This window comes from Globicephala melas, chromosome 21, assembly GCF_963455315.2.
Source record: "Globicephala melas chromosome 21, mGloMel1.2, whole genome shotgun sequence".
Lineage (NCBI taxonomy): Eukaryota > Metazoa > Chordata > Mammalia > Artiodactyla > Delphinidae > Globicephala > Globicephala melas.
In genome coordinates this window covers 11,904,067-11,922,659 of record NC_083334.1, presented here as the reverse complement: position 1 = coordinate 11,922,659, position 18,593 = coordinate 11,904,067, and the positions used below count along the sequence as shown (strand labels likewise).

At 43.2% G+C, this 18,593-nt stretch overlaps 1 protein-coding gene across 2 annotated transcripts in view; it reads right to left on the bottom strand.

Moving 5' to 3' along the window:
- WWC2 (WW and C2 domain containing 2) overlaps positions 1 to 18,593 on the bottom strand; it is a 166,556-nt gene that overhangs the window by 64,338 nt on the left and 83,625 nt on the right. The window contains exons 2-4 of one of the 2 annotated variants that reach the window (XM_030830581.2): positions 15,378 to 15,487; positions 4,542 to 4,745; positions 3,703 to 3,779 (exon numbers count right to left, since the gene is read on the bottom strand). In XM_030830581.2, coding sequence (XP_030686441.1) covers positions 3,703 to 3,779; positions 4,542 to 4,745; positions 15,378 to 15,487 — 391 coding nt within the window. Of the gene's footprint in view, positions 1 to 3,702; positions 3,780 to 3,898; positions 3,937 to 4,541; positions 4,746 to 15,377; positions 15,488 to 18,593 lie in introns of those variants that run through there. The other variant, XM_030830587.3, reaches the window with a different exon arrangement.

Below are 18,593 nucleotides of genomic sequence, written 5' to 3'. Positions count from 1 at the left end.
CAGTAAAATAATGAAGTATGAGGCCAGTGCTTGACTTCATCTGAAAAGTTGTTACTATGACGAAAAATGCAGGCAGGTCCCCTGAGACACCAAAGCAATGAAGAGTTAGCTAATTCATGAGTTACTATTTCTGCGGCACTACTTTGTGAAAGGGACTAGTATATGCAGGGATTCTACAGGATAGGCAAGCCAAGAAAAACTAGGTTATCAAAATCCATGAAACTCTGCTCAAGTTATCCAGCCGCTTCTGAATGGCTGGGGAAGAGCCACCTGGCCAAGAAGTGCTCAAATGACAGAGAGGGGGAACCATCTGCCCCGCCATGTTCAAACCATGACACAGCTCAAAACATCACAATAGAGCATGGACCACAAGGGCCAATGTGCTAAGGAAGTATTTCTATAAAAAGGCATTTGCGTGCTTCCCTGGTGGCGCAGTGGTTGAGAGTCCGCCTGCCGATGTGGGGGACGCAGGTTCGTGCCCTGGTCCGGGAAGATCCCACATGCCGCGTAGCGGCTGGGCCCGTGAGCCATGGCCACTGAGTCTGTGCGTCCGGAGCCTGTGCTCTGCAACTGGAGAGGCCACAACAGTGAGAGGCCCGCGTACCACAAAAAAAAAAAAAAAAAGGCATTTGCACTGACAGGAAGTGTTAAACAAGTGCCTATTCGCTAATGAAAGAGATGCTCTCATCTTTCATTACAGTTATTATGAATGTCTTCTACCTCTTCTTGAGGGAAGCACCTTCGTGGGGAAGGCACTCCTTCCTGACTCACCTTTGTGGTCCCACAGTGATGCCATACACATGAAACACAGGCTTCTGATATTAAGAGCACATTAAACCTGGCACAACATAAGCTTTGTCTGAGGGATTCTGCTGCATTGGGAGACATGTCCAGGGGACAGGACTACTTGGGATCTTCTGGGATCTCCCCCAGTGAGACGGGGCTCCATTTCCTTCTAACCGTTATTTGTGTGAGATATCCTATATGTACTTTTGATTTTAAATCCCTCCCTTAGTTTGCATCTTTCCTAAAATAGCATTTAAATGGACAGATTATGACAGCCTGTTGAGGTATTCCATTTACAATATGTCTTACAAAGAAAAGAACTGTGAAAAATGTTTAAAATTTCAAAGGGCAGTAATAATAAGTAGTAACTTCTTGAGAAGTGCACAACTCAAGGGAATACTGAAGAGTTTAGCAAGAGTAACTTGACAAAATACCTTCATTCTCCGCCCCCCCCCCGCCTTTTTTAGATAAGGTATCTGCCTAGCAGATCACAGAAATGTACACACATGGTAGACATGGAGCAGCAAGGATCCCACAAACCAGCCCATGAGATTCTTAAGGAACGTACAGAGAAATAAAGGTGGATTGACAGAGTAAGGGTTGTTTATGGTAGAAAAGAACACTTCTAACAATGACTTCCATAAGTGAAACCCAGAAATCCAGACTGAAGAGAGGTTTGCTTCCAGAAAATATAGACGAACTTTTTCACACTCTTTTTCTGAGAACGATAGAAAAGTTGTGAGGTAAAACAAAACAAAAAAGAACATCTATTTGAAGACACTGGCGAACGACTAAGGCAAATAAGGGAAGCCCATAGTCAAGATCCCAACTTGGCACTGTTTTTCCTTTTGAGGCATTTGCATATGTGTAGGGAAAGTGAAAAGCTGGGAGAATGTAGTGACCGAGAGAGCCTGACACACAGAAAGCACCGGCTGTCCCACAGAGCTGAGAGGCTTCGGGGAGAGACTGGAATCCAGCCTCAATCCGGCAAAAGGACCCTCAGGAAACAGCCCAGGAGTTCAACTGGGATTCTGAAAAGCTCCGCCCTAAGAGAAAGGGTGGACTGGAAATAGACCCACTCTGAGAAAAATGAAGGAAGCCCAGAATTCAGAAAACTCAAACTCTGACTGAATTAAAACTATCTACCCCTGGACTAACTGCCTATAAGAAGCAAAACTAAATCCTCTTTGAAGGATAACAAGATCATCCCAAACCTCAAATGATCTTTATTCTCTTTCATACATAATATATGGCTCTTAATTAAAAGTAAGCAGCTGTGAGATCTCAAATATTGACCAAAAATCAAGAGAAAAAAACAGACCGAAGAATCCAACATACAGGAAATCTAGATATTATACTAATTAAGACATGGAATTTTCAAACAACTGTGATTATTTCATTCAGAAAAATTATTATATCAACATGCAGAATTTGGGCAAGTAACTAGAAACAAAAAATAAATAGAAATTTTAGAATTGAAAAAACACACAGTGGAATTAAGCTGAAACCAATAATAAAAGATAAGAAAATCCTAACCGGTTTAAAAATTAAGTAATATACTCATATGAGAAATTATAAAGAAATTAGAAAATATTTTGAACTGACTGATAATAAAAATACAAATTCAAAACCTATGGGATGTATGCAAAAGCCATGCACAGAAAGTAATTTAGAGCTTTAAGGGCAGATATTAGAAAGTAACAAGGCCCAAAACCGTGTGTCAGTATCTGCTCGAGTTGAAGCTATGTATATTTTTTGACACGGCAATTCCACTCCTAGGTGCATAACCAACAAAAATGTGTACATCTGTGCACCCAAAGACATGTGTAGTAGACACGTACACTAAGGCATAATTTTTAATTACCAGCAATTCGAATAAACGCTAATGTATGTCGACAGTAGAAGAAATAAAGAATTCATGGTATCTATACAAAAGTGGACTGCTTTACAGCAATAAAAGTGAATGTAGATGAATCTCAAAATGTTGAACAGAAGAAGCCGTCAGTAATCCATGAGGTAGCATTCCAATTTCACAAAGTTCAAAGCAGGCAGAAAATCAACTTAGAGTATTGCCAATAAAGGTCACCTAGTGGGCTTCCCTGGTGGCGCAGTGGTTGAGAGTCCGCCTGCCGATGCAGGGGACACGATTCGTGCCCTGTCCGGGAGGATCCCACGTGCCGTGGAGCGGCTGGGCCCGTGAGCCATGGCCGCTGAGCCTGCGTGTCCGGAGCCTGTGCCCCGCAACGGGAGAGGCCACAACAGTGAGAGGCCCACGTACCGCAAAAATAAATAAATAAATAAATAAAGGTCACCTAGTGTCACCTTTAGGGAGAAGGATGATGATGAGGGGATACCATGGGGGCTTCTGGGGTCATGGCAATAATCTCTTTCATGACCTATGTATTGGTTGCATGAGTTTGTTTACTTGGTGAACAGTCTGTAAGACTCCAAAAGTCAAGGGTAAACAAGCTGTGACCTTAACAGCAGTGTGGTCAAAAAGATTTAGGGTGAAGATGGGCAAACAACCCATGAGGAAGTGTGAGGCACTAGAAAAGGAAGTGACGTGGTGATGTGAACCGTGGGCATCTTGAAATATTAGGCTGTCTGAAGAAAGAGCAACTAGGCTCAACTCTGGACGTGTATTTCAGCACAATAAGGAAAAGTAAGTTTTCCAGACTCAAATTTTGATGCAGTATACCAACTGCAAATAATAAAACTGCCCAGAAAAGGAACACACTCTCTCTCAATAGAAAGAAAAATCTCAATCACTCACATGTTCTAACAAAAGCAGAAAGACTACCCATCGAGGATAAATGAAAGGGTTCCGGCATTGAATGGAGAGGGCAGATGACCACCAAGTCCCCTTCCAGATTCTAGGCATACATTTCACGAAGAACCACAATAAAAAAGTCTTACCCTTAATCGCGTAGTGGAGATCTCAGCTTTTAAGATATCAGGGTCATATTTAGTACTGGATGAAGATCCTGAGAATACTTTCAAAGGGAAAAAAGAAAAAAAAAAAGTAACTTGTACAAGTTGCATAACTAGTTGTCAACTTGGAATTTACAAACTCTAAAAACAACAAGATTTACATGCTTCTGTGGATACTTACTTAACTTTATAACTCCTTTACTGTCATTCATCAGACACCTAAATATAAAAAGTCATCTTCAAACCTTTATAATTTTTTTCAAGAAAAAGGAATGTTATAAAGACCCCAGCGCCTCATTTTCCTCTGAATTTTATATCTATGGATAAAATCTTAGAGAATCTTATTGCAGACCCAGTTTATCAGAGCTTTGCATTATCCAGAAACTTGTAATTTAAGTAGAACTTCTGGGCCCATCACAGATGCTTCTTTAAACAAGACCAGCTCCAGATTATCAATTTCTGAGATGAGAGAGAGGTCGGTCAACTCAGGTGTTCAACAGAAACTTCATTCTAGTTAATAGCTCCAGTTTTAGTTTAGTCCCACTGCAAACATTGTACAAGAGTAGCACAAGGGCCAAATTATTTGCCCTGATCTGAAAAGGTAAACATTAATCCCCCACTGAGGAGACTTTTATCTGGAATGGGGTCAAGGGGTTTTACTGAGAAATCTGATGTGTGCCCTCAGCCTCATGTGGCTCTGAGGGACTCTTCCTGCCCGGGAAGGAACAGGACTCAGAACAAAGTCCCACAGAAACCCAAGTGGCCTTCTATTACCTACGACTTGGTCCCCATCTCTCAGGTCTGAACAGCCACGCTGTACTTACAGCTGGTGCGAGAGCTCGACTTTTCCTTGTAGGCGTCATTTAACCGGACGTATTCATCCAGGGCCAGGGCCAGTCTTTGCTCCTTCACGTGGTACAGCTCCTTCTGCGTCCTGAGGGCATCCTGAGCCACGGACAGATAGTCCTTGAGCATTTTCTCCTGTTCCCCCCTCCATTGTTTCCTTGGATCTTCAATCTGCGTGGTTTCTGAAAGTATATTAGGTGGGTTATTTTTCAGAATTTAGTGATTTTTTTTGTCTATTTATTTAAGCTTTCAAAAAAGTAGCCATCTTTATTTCTTACCTCCTTTAAGTAGTTTATTAGTGGTATAAAGTGACTTCTCCGGAAGTGTGATAGAGTTTCTGTTTTAGTTTACCCAGTGCCTCCCCATCCCAACCCCTTTCAGGTCCTTGTCAGCAGTTTACCCTCATTGCCAATCCCTCAGACACAGTGTTGCCTAGGTAAGCACAGCAGCAGGGCTGTGCTCAGGTCCTTCCTTTCAAGAACTGTCTGGCTCCCCAGTACCTTCAGAATAAAAGCCAAGCTTTTATGGCCCTGTATGATCTGAACCCAACCTGCTTCCCATGCTTCTGTTCACTCAGTACAGGACTCTTGCCAGGCTGCCCTCTACATCAGCAGTACTCAAAGTGTGGTCTGCAGACCAGCGCCGGTCCGTAAACTCTGTTACGTGTCTGTGACAATAAGTACAGATATCAAGAGTAAACATTTTGAAATGTTTACAGCAATTTCATACAGTTATCCTATATCTGTTGACTCTAATAATAATAATACTGGGCCTTGCATTTTGCATTTTTTTCAACTTTTCCAATTCATTTTTATTGTTATTTTATAAAAATATCAGTTAGTCCATAATGGTTCAGAAATTTTAAAACAAACAAACACAAAGACCAAACCCCGGTCACAGGTTAAGGAGAATACCCTAAGGCACAGTTCTTGGTTCTGCACTTCTGCACACTAGCATCACCTAGAGAGCTCTAAAATAAATCCCAGACCAATTAGAGTTTCTGTGGGTGGAACCCAGGCAATGGCAGGTTTACAAGCTCCTCCAGTGATTCCCATGAGCGGCTGTGGCTGAGAGTCTGTGCTCTGCAACAGCTCCCATACTGCCTCCTGCATGGAATTACGAATTATTCAAAACATCCCATCCTAAACTTGCTCAAACTTGCCTCCCCTGCCTCACCCACTCCTCCCAGAGGGAACCAAAATAAAGGCTCTGGCTCATGCTTTCCCCTTTGCTCCTTCTGCCTCCTGACAGACCCAGGTGCTTCCCCACGTGGCCCTTCATGGTGTGATGTGGCCCCCCTCTCTTGGGAACTGTAAGTAGTACAACTTCTTTCGATGGCACTGACCTATTTGTGTTGTCACTCAGCCATCTCTAGAAATTAAATCCCAGGTACAATCAAGACAGATGGGTCATACGGGCTGGCCACTGCATGAACATGAGGACCTACCTCTTCCTGACAAGTTAGGATTGGATAATTAACTTATCAATTTGCTGGAATGTCCAGTGGTGTGTACTGTCTTCAAAATGCTTTGTGTGTGACTCTCAACCTTAATGTACCCCAACTCGGTATTTCTGGTTGCCCCTAAGGACTCCAGTGAGTCAAAATGCAGAGAATGATAGTAGACGATCTGCTGTGACCACAATTATCTCCAGCGGCCAGGCTGGCTCTGGAAATGTTTAACCTGGTCTCCAGGGATAAGAACACTACAGTGGTTCAGACGTGAAGCCTGGGTCCCCTTCGGGCCAAGGGAGGCCTGGGTCAGCCAGGGGCACCGCCACCACTGCCTCAGACCTACAGCCCTCCCTTCCGTCAGTGGTTAGAGAAAACATCAGCGCTTTCTCTAAAGTAATGAGTATTCGGAACACGAATTTTTAAAGATGTAAATACTTCAATGTGCAAAAGAGGCAAATCTCATGTAATTGTGGGTAAAAATACGCTAGAGTCAATGTCCAAAGAAGATATGCAGGAGGGGGCAGTGCTGGACAGACAGCCCCCCAGCCAAGAATCTTCAAGGGCATTGGTGCAAGGGGCAGGCTCGGCGTCTGGGCAACACGGAGAGCAGACAGTGATCAGCCAATAAGAGCCTAAACGTCTCCATTTTAAATATTCCTTATAACTCAGGTCTCTGGCTATCCAAACATGTAATATTTACATTCATTTCCAATATTTCTATATACAAATGCAAACTGACTCAAAGCACAGAGAATTCATCCTCTAACAAACAGAAATTTATGGTCTTAACTGTGGATGACCCCCAATAATCCTCACCTCCTAGTGTGCACACCCCTGAACACCGGCTAGCGTGCGCGACTTGCTTCAAACGAAGAGCACACAGAGACTGGGTGTCACTGTGACCGCCGTCGTGCCCTCTCTGCCTGGCCCTCCTTGGCTTTTTTGCTCTAGTGAAGCCAACTGCCAGGTTCCACGCCATCCTATGCACGTAGCGAGGAGAGGGGGGTGACGGCCGGCAGCAGACAAGGAACTGAATGAATCGTGCCAGCCACCACACGAGTGAGCCTGGAAGCAGGCCTCCTCCGGTCATGCCTGGGGGTGACACAGCCTGGCTCACACCTTGAGGACACCCTGTGAGAGACCTGGAGCCAGAGGACCTGGCTCAGCCTTGCTTGGCTTCAGCGCCCGAAGAAACAACGAGATAATAAATGCAACCTGTTACACTGAGATATATAACTAGAAAACTAACCAAATAAAGAGATGATACAAATTGAAAATGTGCATGAAAAACCTGAAATGTTCATACATTATAACAGCTATAGCAAGATACACACTTCCAGTTCTCTCTCAATATCTCTGGAGGTTTTACCTAATCATAGTTCCCTACATATTGGGGAACTGGCATCCTTTCAATAAAATGCTTGTCAACAGCTAAATTGCCACAAAACCCTGAAAGTAACACTGACTGACACTTAAATGAATAAAGTACAATGATAATAATAATAATAAACTATCAGCATTTGCTTTGGATACATCAGCAGAAACACTCCAGTCGACTGGTTTAAATACTGGATGCTACAAGAGACTCAGCAGGAAACACTGACATTTCCAATATACCGCCCCATTCAAATATGAACTACAGAAGTGGGTTCCCAGAGGCATCTTTGAAGAAGCCTTCACAAAGCAAGATTGTGCTTCATCTCCATCAGTTATATTTGCTGAATAGACCTGTGAAGAATATTTATTAAATGTAAATACTCAAAAAGGTATATTATACAAACGTGGTATTTTTTTATTAAGACCTGGTGGCCTTGGGATATCACTGTATTATAATGCAATATAATTTGCATGTTGTCTACTATATGAAAGAAGTAGTTAAAGTAGTACTGTTAAAATGTCACGCACCTCAAGGGAATTCACATTCCATCAGTTTTATAGATGTGGAACTTTATAGATAGAGAACACGTTGTGAGTTACAAGAGCTTATCAGGGGAGATAACATTAGACTCTTCAAAGGAATATTATTTCTGTCTCTCATGCACATTTCTATTCTTTCTGCTGTGCTCAGGAAGAATGAATGAAATGAATATGAGTAACTCTCCTTATCTTCCTTTATAGACACGATCTGCTATGTTTACTTATCTGTTTGTTCTACAGACAACTGAGCATCTACTGCATGCACTAGGGAAAACAGGATGTTCAGGTATGATCCCTCCTTCCAAAGAAATTATAAAGTATAGAAGAAATTGTGACACAGGAATTAAAACAACAACAACGACAACAACTGTTTTATACGGTAGAAAATGGCGAGAGCCCCGAGAAGAGAAAGGTCAAGTGCCACAGAAGTTTAGAGACACGGGAGTTTCCTCTGGCTGAAAAAGTAAGGTCCCATGGAACAGGCAGTGATTAAGAAGGGCTTTGAAAGGTCCCAGACAAGAGGCCCTTCAAGGACCAAACCCCTGTTTGCCGCTCCAGCCGTTTTCCCCAGCCTCATTCACACCAGCCTCAGCCGCACTGAATTTCTTTTCTTTCCTTCATTGAGTCCTGCTTCCTGAGGCCTCTTCAGACCTCTGGCTTTACTTGTGGGTCTTCCTTCTTCCAGGCAGTTTCTCCTCCAAACTCCCAAAGCCTACCCCCTCCCCGTGTTCTCCAGGACTGGTAACTTACTCATCCTTTGGGTTATGAGCTTAAAGCGCCTTCTCTAAGTAGCTGCAGCCATGCCCTTCAGAATGGATATGATGCTTCACTTGTTCTCTTTGTTCTGCTAGTGATGGTGGTACTAGAATTCTGCTCTACGTTCTCACTTCTTCCCCAATACTCCAAGAGGGACTAGATGGTTTCTCGAACGCCAGGTTAATAAATATGAAACTCATTTTGTAAGCAACAGTATGCGGTAGAAAGGCTCTAAGTAAGGGCATGAAAGGATCTTAGCTATATTTTAGGAGGATCATCTGAGAGAAATGTAAGGTTCTATTATCAAAAGAGTTGATATGATTGTGCAGAAAATTTTTTGAATGAAAGATTATACAATAAGTTAAAAAAAGCAGTTTATAAAACTGTATGTACGTAATATAATCCCACTTGATGTATACAATATATTGAACACTCATGTGTGTGTGTGTGCGTGTGTGTGTGTGTATCAATATGAAAAAGTCTGGAAGGGTACACACTACAAGATTTAGAATACTTGATTATCTCTCAGTAGTATGAATATAGATAATTTCTTCCTTTTATTTACCCACATTTTCTACTTTTCTCCTATCATATCTATTACTTCTATTAAAAAATATTTTTTAGGGCTTCCCTGGTGGCGCAGTGGTTGAGAGTCTGCCTGCCAATGCAGGGGACACGGGTTTGTGCCCCGATCCGGGAAGATCCCACATGCCGCGGAGCGGCTGGGCCCGTGAGCCATGGCCGCTGAGCCTGCGCGCCCAGAGCCTGTGGTCCGCAACGGGAGAGGCCACGACAGTGAGAGGACCACGTACCGCAAAAACAAAAACAAAAACAAACAAACAAAATATATATATATATTTTTTAACAGGAAAGGAACAAAAGGCACAAGGCAATGAGGGGCTGAATTAGGAAAATGGCAGTGAAAATGAGGCTAAAGGAGCAAATCTGAAAATATAGAGGAAAAAATCAACAAGAATTGACAAGATGATTCTACATTTTTCAACTCAGTAACCATGAGGACTGTGTTTCAAAAAATAATGAAGTCAAAGGGAAAACTGAAGAATCCCATTTTGTACTTGTTTGTTTTGAAGTTTCAATGGCAAAATAGGTAGCAGTGTCCTACAATTGGAAATGTTTGACAAATATTAGGACAATCAGAGTCAGATAGACAGATAGAAGGGTCATTAACATAGTAATGGCAAAGGATGGTACTGCTGTAGATAAAGGACAGCATGCTGGGGGAGGTTGGTAAGGCCACATCTTCGGGGAGTGACAGGATACAGGGACTCTCAAAAGGAATATGAGGCAAATGAGGAGAGAAAGAAGGAACAGTGAAGTGAGGAAAACAACAGGTTTAAAAAGAAAGGCGTGGTTATCTATGTCAGCTCTACATCCAGGGGGAAGAGACGGATGACTGTGACTAAGAAGAGGTCCCTGAACTTGACAACTATATGAAATATGTAACTTATCACTTATCAGTGATGCTAACTAATAAGTGTTAGTATCACTACCAGCATAATATGTTCTACTTGGATATTTTAAGTATCTAAATTTTTTCTTTATAAAATATCTTAACAGGGCTTCCCTGGTGGCGCAGTGGTTGAGAGTCCACCTGCCGATGCAGGGGACACGGGTTCGTGCCCCGGTCCGAGAAGATCCCACATGCCACGGAGCAGCTGCACCCGTGAGCCATGGCCGCTGAGCCTGCGTGTCCAGAGCCTGTTGCTCTGCAACGGGAGAGGCCACAACAGTGAGAAACCCACGTACCGCAAAAAATATATATATCTTAACAGTTTATCCTCCTAGGAAAACATAAAGGATGAAATAAATCAGAGATGAAGTAGAAGGGTCAAAAATTTATTTCGTTTCTCCCAAAGGAAACAACTCCATATTAAATAGCATATACACCTGAGGAACTTTCATCAAACCTGAACACATGTGCTGCTTCAAAGCTAATATAGAGGAGTTTGATTCAGGGTAATATGAAGAACACACCATCCAATCTCTCCGAGACAGCATGGGGAAAGATGAGAGAGGAGAGCTGAGGAACTGTCTATTTAAGTTTGTTGCCTGTTTTTTTTTTTTTGGCGGTACGCGGGCCTCTCACTGTTGTGGCCTCTCCCATCGCGGAGCACAGGCTCCGGACACGCAGGCTCAGCGGCCATGGCTCACAGGCCCAGCCGCTCCACGGCATGTGGGATCTTCCCGGACCGGGGCACAAACCCGTGTCCCCTGCATCGGCAGGCAGACTCTCAACCACTGTGCCACCAGGGAAGCCCTGTTGCCTGTTTTTAAATTGGTTTGTTTGTCCTTTTAATGTTGATTTCCAGGAGTTCTTATATATCCTGGCTATGGATATATAAGATATGTGTACCATGAATATTCATCTGTGATATTGTGTGTATCAGTAGTATATTCCTTAAAAATAATGTGAGTAAAAGATTCCGTTCACAAATTGAACACACACTCCATTTATATGAAATTCTAGAACAGGCAAAGCTAAGGTGTGATGATAGAAATCAAAGCAATTTGCAGCAGTGGGGAGGGGGTGACGGGCAAGGGGCAGGAAAGAACTTTCTGGGGGCAGGGTGAGAATATCTTGTATCTTGATTGGCTGGCAACTACAAAGGAGTATACATTTGTCAAAATTCATTGAAATACGTACTTAAAATCTGTGCATTTTCTTATATGTAAATAAGACCTTAATTACTAAAAGACAAAAAAGTTAAGTACAACTCTGACCCTATCAAAAAGTGATTTGCTTCTGGTTGTAGTGATAATATCAAAACCTTACAAACAGTACTTCATAATTACCTTCTAGTTAGTTACAAACACCCCCATCAATATCTACACCCCGACTCCGCACACACAGCCACTAAAAGGTGAATTCTATCACAAAACACTTAGGGCCTAAAATAACTATCACTGTCAAGGTCAAAACTTTTCCTTCCAGATATTTAACAGTGTTACATAGAAATAGTATTAAACAGCCAAGCAGTCTTAATTTCATTTTTTTATTGAAATAAGGAGAAAATAATGCTGAAACTATACAATGTCAAGACACAACATATGTGTAGACCAGCTGTTAAGAGAAGATAATACAATTTGCTCCCTAACTACTTCATAGGAATGTCTTTAAGATTAATGAGATAACGGACCAGGTCCTTTTTAGTGGGAAAACTACCTGCTGTGGGTAATAGGGGCACTTTAGGGCACAGTAAATCCATCAGGTCACTGGGGTACCATTACTGTACCAAAGCAAAATGCGAGACTTAAACATGTATGTTCTGACAATCAAGTTTTGAAGTATTCAGAGTAGTGCTTTCTGAAGCATAATTTATAACTGAAATGCACTTCAACTTCTTTCAAAACAAACAGAAAGCTTTTAATCTGTGAGTTAAACAATAAAGCTCTTCTTTGTTCTAACATGTAAGAGTTTATCATCATACCAGGCACCCAAAGATAGAGAAATAAAGATGCAGTCACTGTGCACAAGAAGCTCACAATTTAGCGAGGAAAAACATACAAATAAATAATTTAAATGCAATATAACAAGTGCTATTTTAAAATCCTTAAGCACCTGGTACTAAGAAATACCTGCACGGGGCAACTAATTCAGAATGGGGTGGGGACTTGCAAGGTGGAGGGTCAGGTGCCAGAGAAGGCCTCTGGGAAACAGTGGGCAGACGGACCGAGCAGACGGACCCTAGAAGGATATGGCAGTCGGCCGGAAGGGAAGGCCTGGGGGCTGCGCAGAGAGTGACCAGGGCTAGAACCAACAAATGCAAAGAAAGGCAGAAAGCCAAGGAAGCACAAGGCACAACTGGAGCGTCATCCCGTGCCAGGGAAGGACAGGGCGGGAGATGAAAGTGGAGGCCAGTGGGGCAGACTGGAAAGAGCCTCACAGTAAGGAATCAAATATACGCATCTGGAACTCCGGACGAGCCCTAAGAGACAAATGTGGCCATCACCCAAGGAGATCTGCAGGCTGCAAAGAGAAGACGATTACAGAAATCCTGATACCAGGTACAGGAGAAGAAGAGATGGGCAAAAGAAAACGGCAGGAGCAGCCAGGTATGCCAAATAAATTCCAACAGAAGGTGTCATGAAACCCAAAGGGGTAAAGAGCAAGAGGGAGTAGCCCGTGGGGGCAGGGATCTGTCAGATCAAGGCCAAGGAAGACAGGCTGGGGCGCTGGGATTCCGTCACCTGTGGGGTCTCAGGTGACCTCGGCAAGAGCGTTTGTGTGAAATCATGGCCGACAATGGAGGAAGGGGAAGTCCACGGGGGCTGTGTGTGGCTTTTAGTGAGTTTCCCGGTGAAGGGGAAACAGACGACATGCTGCAAGGGATGGGGGTTGAAAGATTGTTTCAAGTAGGAGTGAGCAAGAGAGTGAGAATGAGAGAAAGTGAGAAGGCGGGGGGGGGGGGGGGGAGAGATTGTTATTATTTGTTTTTTCTTTTGGTAGTTTTGGTTTGGTTTCATTTTGAGAGTCTCCAGTGTTTAAATACTAAGCTGAAAGAACCATTAGAAATTGAAATGGTGGGAGAAATTTTTTTTTGTGGTACGTGGGCCTCTCACTGTTGTGGCCTCTCCCGTTGCGGAGCAACAGGCTCCGGGTGCGCAGGCTCCGCGGCATGTGGGATCTTCCCGGACCGGGGCACGAACCCGTGTCCCCTGCATCGGCAGGCAGACTCTCAACCACTGCGCCACCAGGGAAGCCTGGGAGAAATTTTTAAAACCAGAAAATAACTGGTAAAGATACTACCTAGGAGAGAAGGATGGGACATAGAAGTTATTAAGCGGGGTCTTGGGGGTTGAGGTGGGTGATTCAGAAGAATACCTCTTCCACTGAGAAAAAAAAGAGAGCCCTGGAGGTGGGTTTAGAAGCTGAAGAGACTGTCGGCAGTGGGAGGGAAGTTGAGCTAATTAATTTTCTCATTTTGGTGCCATGAGAACTTATTTCCATCGAATCAGGAGAGGAAGGTTTATTTCTGGTTCCCTAAATATTATTTAAGGAAAAAAAGCTAATCTTTTATCCATATAAAATAAGTATAAAAGTGAGATTTAAATAACCATACGTCTTTTCGTTGAAAAACTCACTTAATACGTCCAAGACCTTGCTCCTTTCAACCCCTCTATCTCACCTACCTGTGAGAATTAGACAATGTCACAGCCCTCGAACCTATGCCACCACAACTAAGCTACTCACACTGTTACCTGTACACTCCCCGCCCCAAGGCATAAGCAACACTCAGCACACTGGGCTTCTCAAGAGTCAGCTTCTCTGGCTCCCTGGCTGCCTCTGGGTGGGGTGAGCATTTTATTATCCGTGCTTGGTGGTCTTCTAGGCAGAGCACCCCGTTTCAGTGTAAATTACTGGAAGTGAGTCCTTCATCTCAACTCACTTTCACTGAAGCCTCACACTAGGTCACTTGGAGGCACACATGCAGCCTTCCCACCCGATTGGCCGTCCGCCCCACGGCCTTCGGCCTCTGCAGACTTCAGAGCGGAGCAGCCCAGTCACTTCTGGAACCTTCCCAGTCATGCTGGGAAAGGAGTATTTGCACAGGTAAAGAAAGAGACTGACAGGGGATCTGTGCAAGGATATTTTCACAAACTCGATACGTGATGTGAACATATTTCACATTCTTAGATTTCTAAGAGATCACTGCTATAAATATGGGCTTTTTGTGCCTCTCAAAATCTTTATCCTATATCTAGACAAGGGCAGCCGCAAGCCGTCACTCGTAAATGAACATCAAATAAAACACTTTTCTATAATGACATTATTCCTAAAGATATTAATGAGTACTTATTAAATAAAATTTTAATGTATCGATAGACCTAAGAATATTAAGATAATGGAGTATAAATTCATTATGTATTCCTAAGAACCTATAAAAATAAAATAATTATTTTTAAGTGAAATAAGCAAAATGAATATCAGTGAGTATTACATTCGACCATCTGAATAAAATTTTTATAGGGGTGGCTAAAGAGCTAAACAGAAATATAAACACATACACAATATAAAAAAACATACAAAAAATACTACTTCAAGTACGTGTTTTAAAAAGTTGTTTACAGCCACAGTGGTCCTCTGCCCTAGGCTTACCATGACAGGGAAGTGACAGATCTAAACGCTATTACGGTGAGAGGTGCTCCCCTTCCAACCACAAAGAAATCAGGAAACAGAAACAAGACGAGGTTCTGGTCTTCTCGCCACAGCTACAGCTGCGTCTTCCAGAGTCGCTGGTGAGTGTCAAGCCCTCCCTGGACCCCACCGGCACACAGGCCGCTGTGCCATTAGACCAGGCTGCTCCCGTGCCCATCTCTTTCCATGGCAAGGACAAGAAAGGGGGAACCCCACCTTGAAGGCCCAGTGGCCATGGAAAGAAGAGACAGATGGCTCATGGTCTCCACAGGCCCTAGACGTGCGCTGAAGAAAACTCAGGCCCTAACAGGCAGGCAGGCAGACAGGCAGACCAGACCCCTTTCTCCCACTCTGCTCCATCAGCCTAACTCTACACACATGCCCCAACCTCCAAAATGGACATTTCAGTTAAATATTAGTCACTGGAAAGCGGGGGTTTAAAATAAAGAAATTCACTTTGTAAAATGTTTACTCTTTTGTATGACTCTAGATTTTCCGATAGGCTTGCTCGTACCGAAGAGGAAAACTTACTGTTTATGTGATCGATGTAGTAGACACCAATCTGAGGGTCAAACCCGGCTTCCCATCCCCACGGCAGCTCATCACCAACACAGTCAGCAAACGACAAGGGCTTCGTCAGCCTGTAACAAACCAGAATAAAGGTACAGGTGACTCTTTCCATCCAATCGCGTATGTTTAAATCCAGCACCCTACCCACGTGCTAAGTGTCCAGGCTGCGTTTCCTTTTTGTTCTTGATTGTTTCTAGAGTTTGCACTACTGTGTCTGAAATCTTTAAAGAAAAAAACAAGGCTGAAATGCAGAGATGAATATCCAAAAAAGTAGCAGTAAGTCATAATACCCTTTGGAAAGTTCACAGCTTCAGACTGGGAGACAAATCTGTACAATAAATAAATAAGGCCATCTTAAATCAGGGAGAACGCCAAGCTGAGGGGTCAGGAGGGCTGGAATCTAGCTTGAGCTCTGCAGCTAGATAGCCATCTCAGTGAAGAGAAAAGTTTGTCCCAGCATTCGAGTACCAGCATCATGGGAATCATCATACCAGTACCTCTAAGACGAGGTAAGCATCAGGCTACACTAACTTCAGATTTGGACGCTCTACTATATATTAACTCGCCTGCAAGGTCCACAAAGACCTCTCCTTGAGAGGAGAGACAATAGATCTTATTTTTATACTTATATTTTTATACCTGTACTTAACAGTCTCTCAACAAAATATTTAATGGAATCAAACACACAAAGTATTTCTATTATCAATGTGATCTCACCTTTTGAAACTGCCTTAAACTTTCTCTTTAAGCCTTAAAACTTATCGGAAACTAGTTACCTAAGCAGAGTACAGGTTTCAGAGTTAATTATGGGTTGATTTTCTCTCTCACTTCCTTCAGTTTCGCATCTGAGATTTTCCCTGGCTGTTAAAGCAGCTGCAGGCAGGCCAGCACCACAGACTGGTGCCAGCCCTACTGTAGGGTGGCCAACCTCAGGTGACATCTCTGCTAATTTAATGCACTGGCACCACCAGCACAGTTCCTATGTATGACATCACCTGGAGTCTCTGTGATCCATGCTAGTGAATATCAATGATTTCATAGCGCAACTGAAATACAGGTCGTTCCCAGAATCACATCACTTTCATCAGAATTATGAACTGTGTCGTGTACCCTTCAGAACGCTGGGAGAAAAACATGAAAAGGAGGGAAACCCTTTCTTCCCAGGTGTGGCCTGCCAACAGCCCTCCTCCAAGGACGTAAAACACCAAGGGATGAAAGAAAGAAGTGTCTCCTTTTCTCTCAACCTTCCCTAAGCATGAAATCCGCTTCTGGAGACGGCTGCAGGGATCCTGGCATTCACGAACACCGGCTGACTCAGTCACCACACTGACTCACCGTGAGACCTCCTGACTGGGCAGCTCTCTCTACCTCAGTTTCCTTCTCTTCATTTTAAGTGGTGATCACACCCCCCATCTTCTCCCTGCAATTTAACTACCTGCTAAGATTAATGGGAGGATGAAAAGGGATTAACTCAGAAAAGTGTCTGGGACATGGTCAAGCAGCAGTCAATAAATGTCAGTGACTGTGAATCCAAGCATCACACGTGAATTCTCTCTCTCACCCTCCAGAGGAACCAAGTCTGGGAGCACAAGGCACAGCAGTGTTTCTCAAAGTCTAGTCCTCACAACCAGCAGCGTCCACATCTGGGAACTGGTTAGAAACAAATCCTTGGGCCCTCTAGTATAGTATATGCCTACAGGATCAGGAACTCTAGGGCCCAGCAATGTATGTTTAATCAAGCTTTCCAGGTAATTCTAGAGAATTTGGCTCAGAAGTTAAGAACTTGAAATTCGAGATCCAAGGGACCTGGATTCAAATGCTTGTTCTGCCATCTTACAACGTGGGGCAGGTTATTAACCTGAAAAGCCCCTGTTTTCCAATCTATTATTTTTTAAAAAGGTAGGGACTGGGGGAGATCATGAAGCTTAAATGAGAACCAAACGGTGTAATGCCTGATAAGTGGAAAGCTTCCATAGGCAGTAGATGAGTGAAATGAATCTCAGACGTGTTAAGCAATGCATCCAAATATGGCAATCTGCCATATTTGCTTTGCAAACCTGGGGTCGATTTGAACTTAATCTGAGTCCCAAAACTGGCTCTTAGAATTATGCTCAAATCCCACCTTATATCATAAAAACTGGGCAGGAAAATTGAGTTTTCTTTTGACAAAGGAATTAGATACTATGTACATCAAAAACTCCCTGGGACTTCCCTGGTGGTGCAGTGGTTAAAGAATCCGCCTGCCAATGCAGGGAACATGGGTTCCATCCCTGGTCTGGGAAGGTCCCACATGCCGCAACTAAGCCCGTGCACCACAACTACTGAGCCTGCGCTCTAGAGTCCATGAGCCACAACTACTGAAACCCGCGCACCTAGAGCCCATGCTCTGCAACAAGAGAAGCCACCGCAATGTGAAGCCCGCGCACCGCAACGAAGAGTAGCCCCCGCTCACCGCAACTAGAGAAAGCCTGCGTACAGCAATGAAAACCCAATGCAGCCAAAAATAAATAAATAAATTTATTTTTAAAAACCCTCCCCACACCATGGAAAGTGGCCTTGTCTTCATACTCTGTCTGTAAGACTGAGCTTCGACCACCTGATTAGACAAAGCCCCCTGCGTATCATTCTGCTTGACGATTCTCCTTCCTTAAACTCCTCTATCTCTGCTGTCTAAAAGGCACATGAACCCTAAAGAAATAAAGAAGAAGGAGACATGGAAATGGTACGTATAAATGACAAAAGAGAGACATTACACAAGTTTTGTCCTGGCACCAAAGCAACATGTTTAAGCATGAGTATGATATGAATATACTTATTACTTTTAGAATTAGAAGTCACAAAAGTTTCAGAACATGCAGTATGATTACAAGTTATGGTAACTGGATTACACTTGGAAATAACCCATCTTTTCCTATTTATTGGTCAACAGATAATAAGCACTTTATTAACTGTCACTGTTCTAACACTAGAATTACACCTATAAGTGAACTCAGTTAAAAATTCAGGCGTTTCCCGTATGGACACCAAGGCGGGGAAAGTGGCGGGGTGGTGGTGGGATGAATTGGGAGATTGGGATTGACATGTATACACTAATATGTATAAAATAGATAACTAATAAGAACCGGCTGTATAAAACATAAAATAAAATTAAAAAAAAAAATTCAGACGTTTCCATTC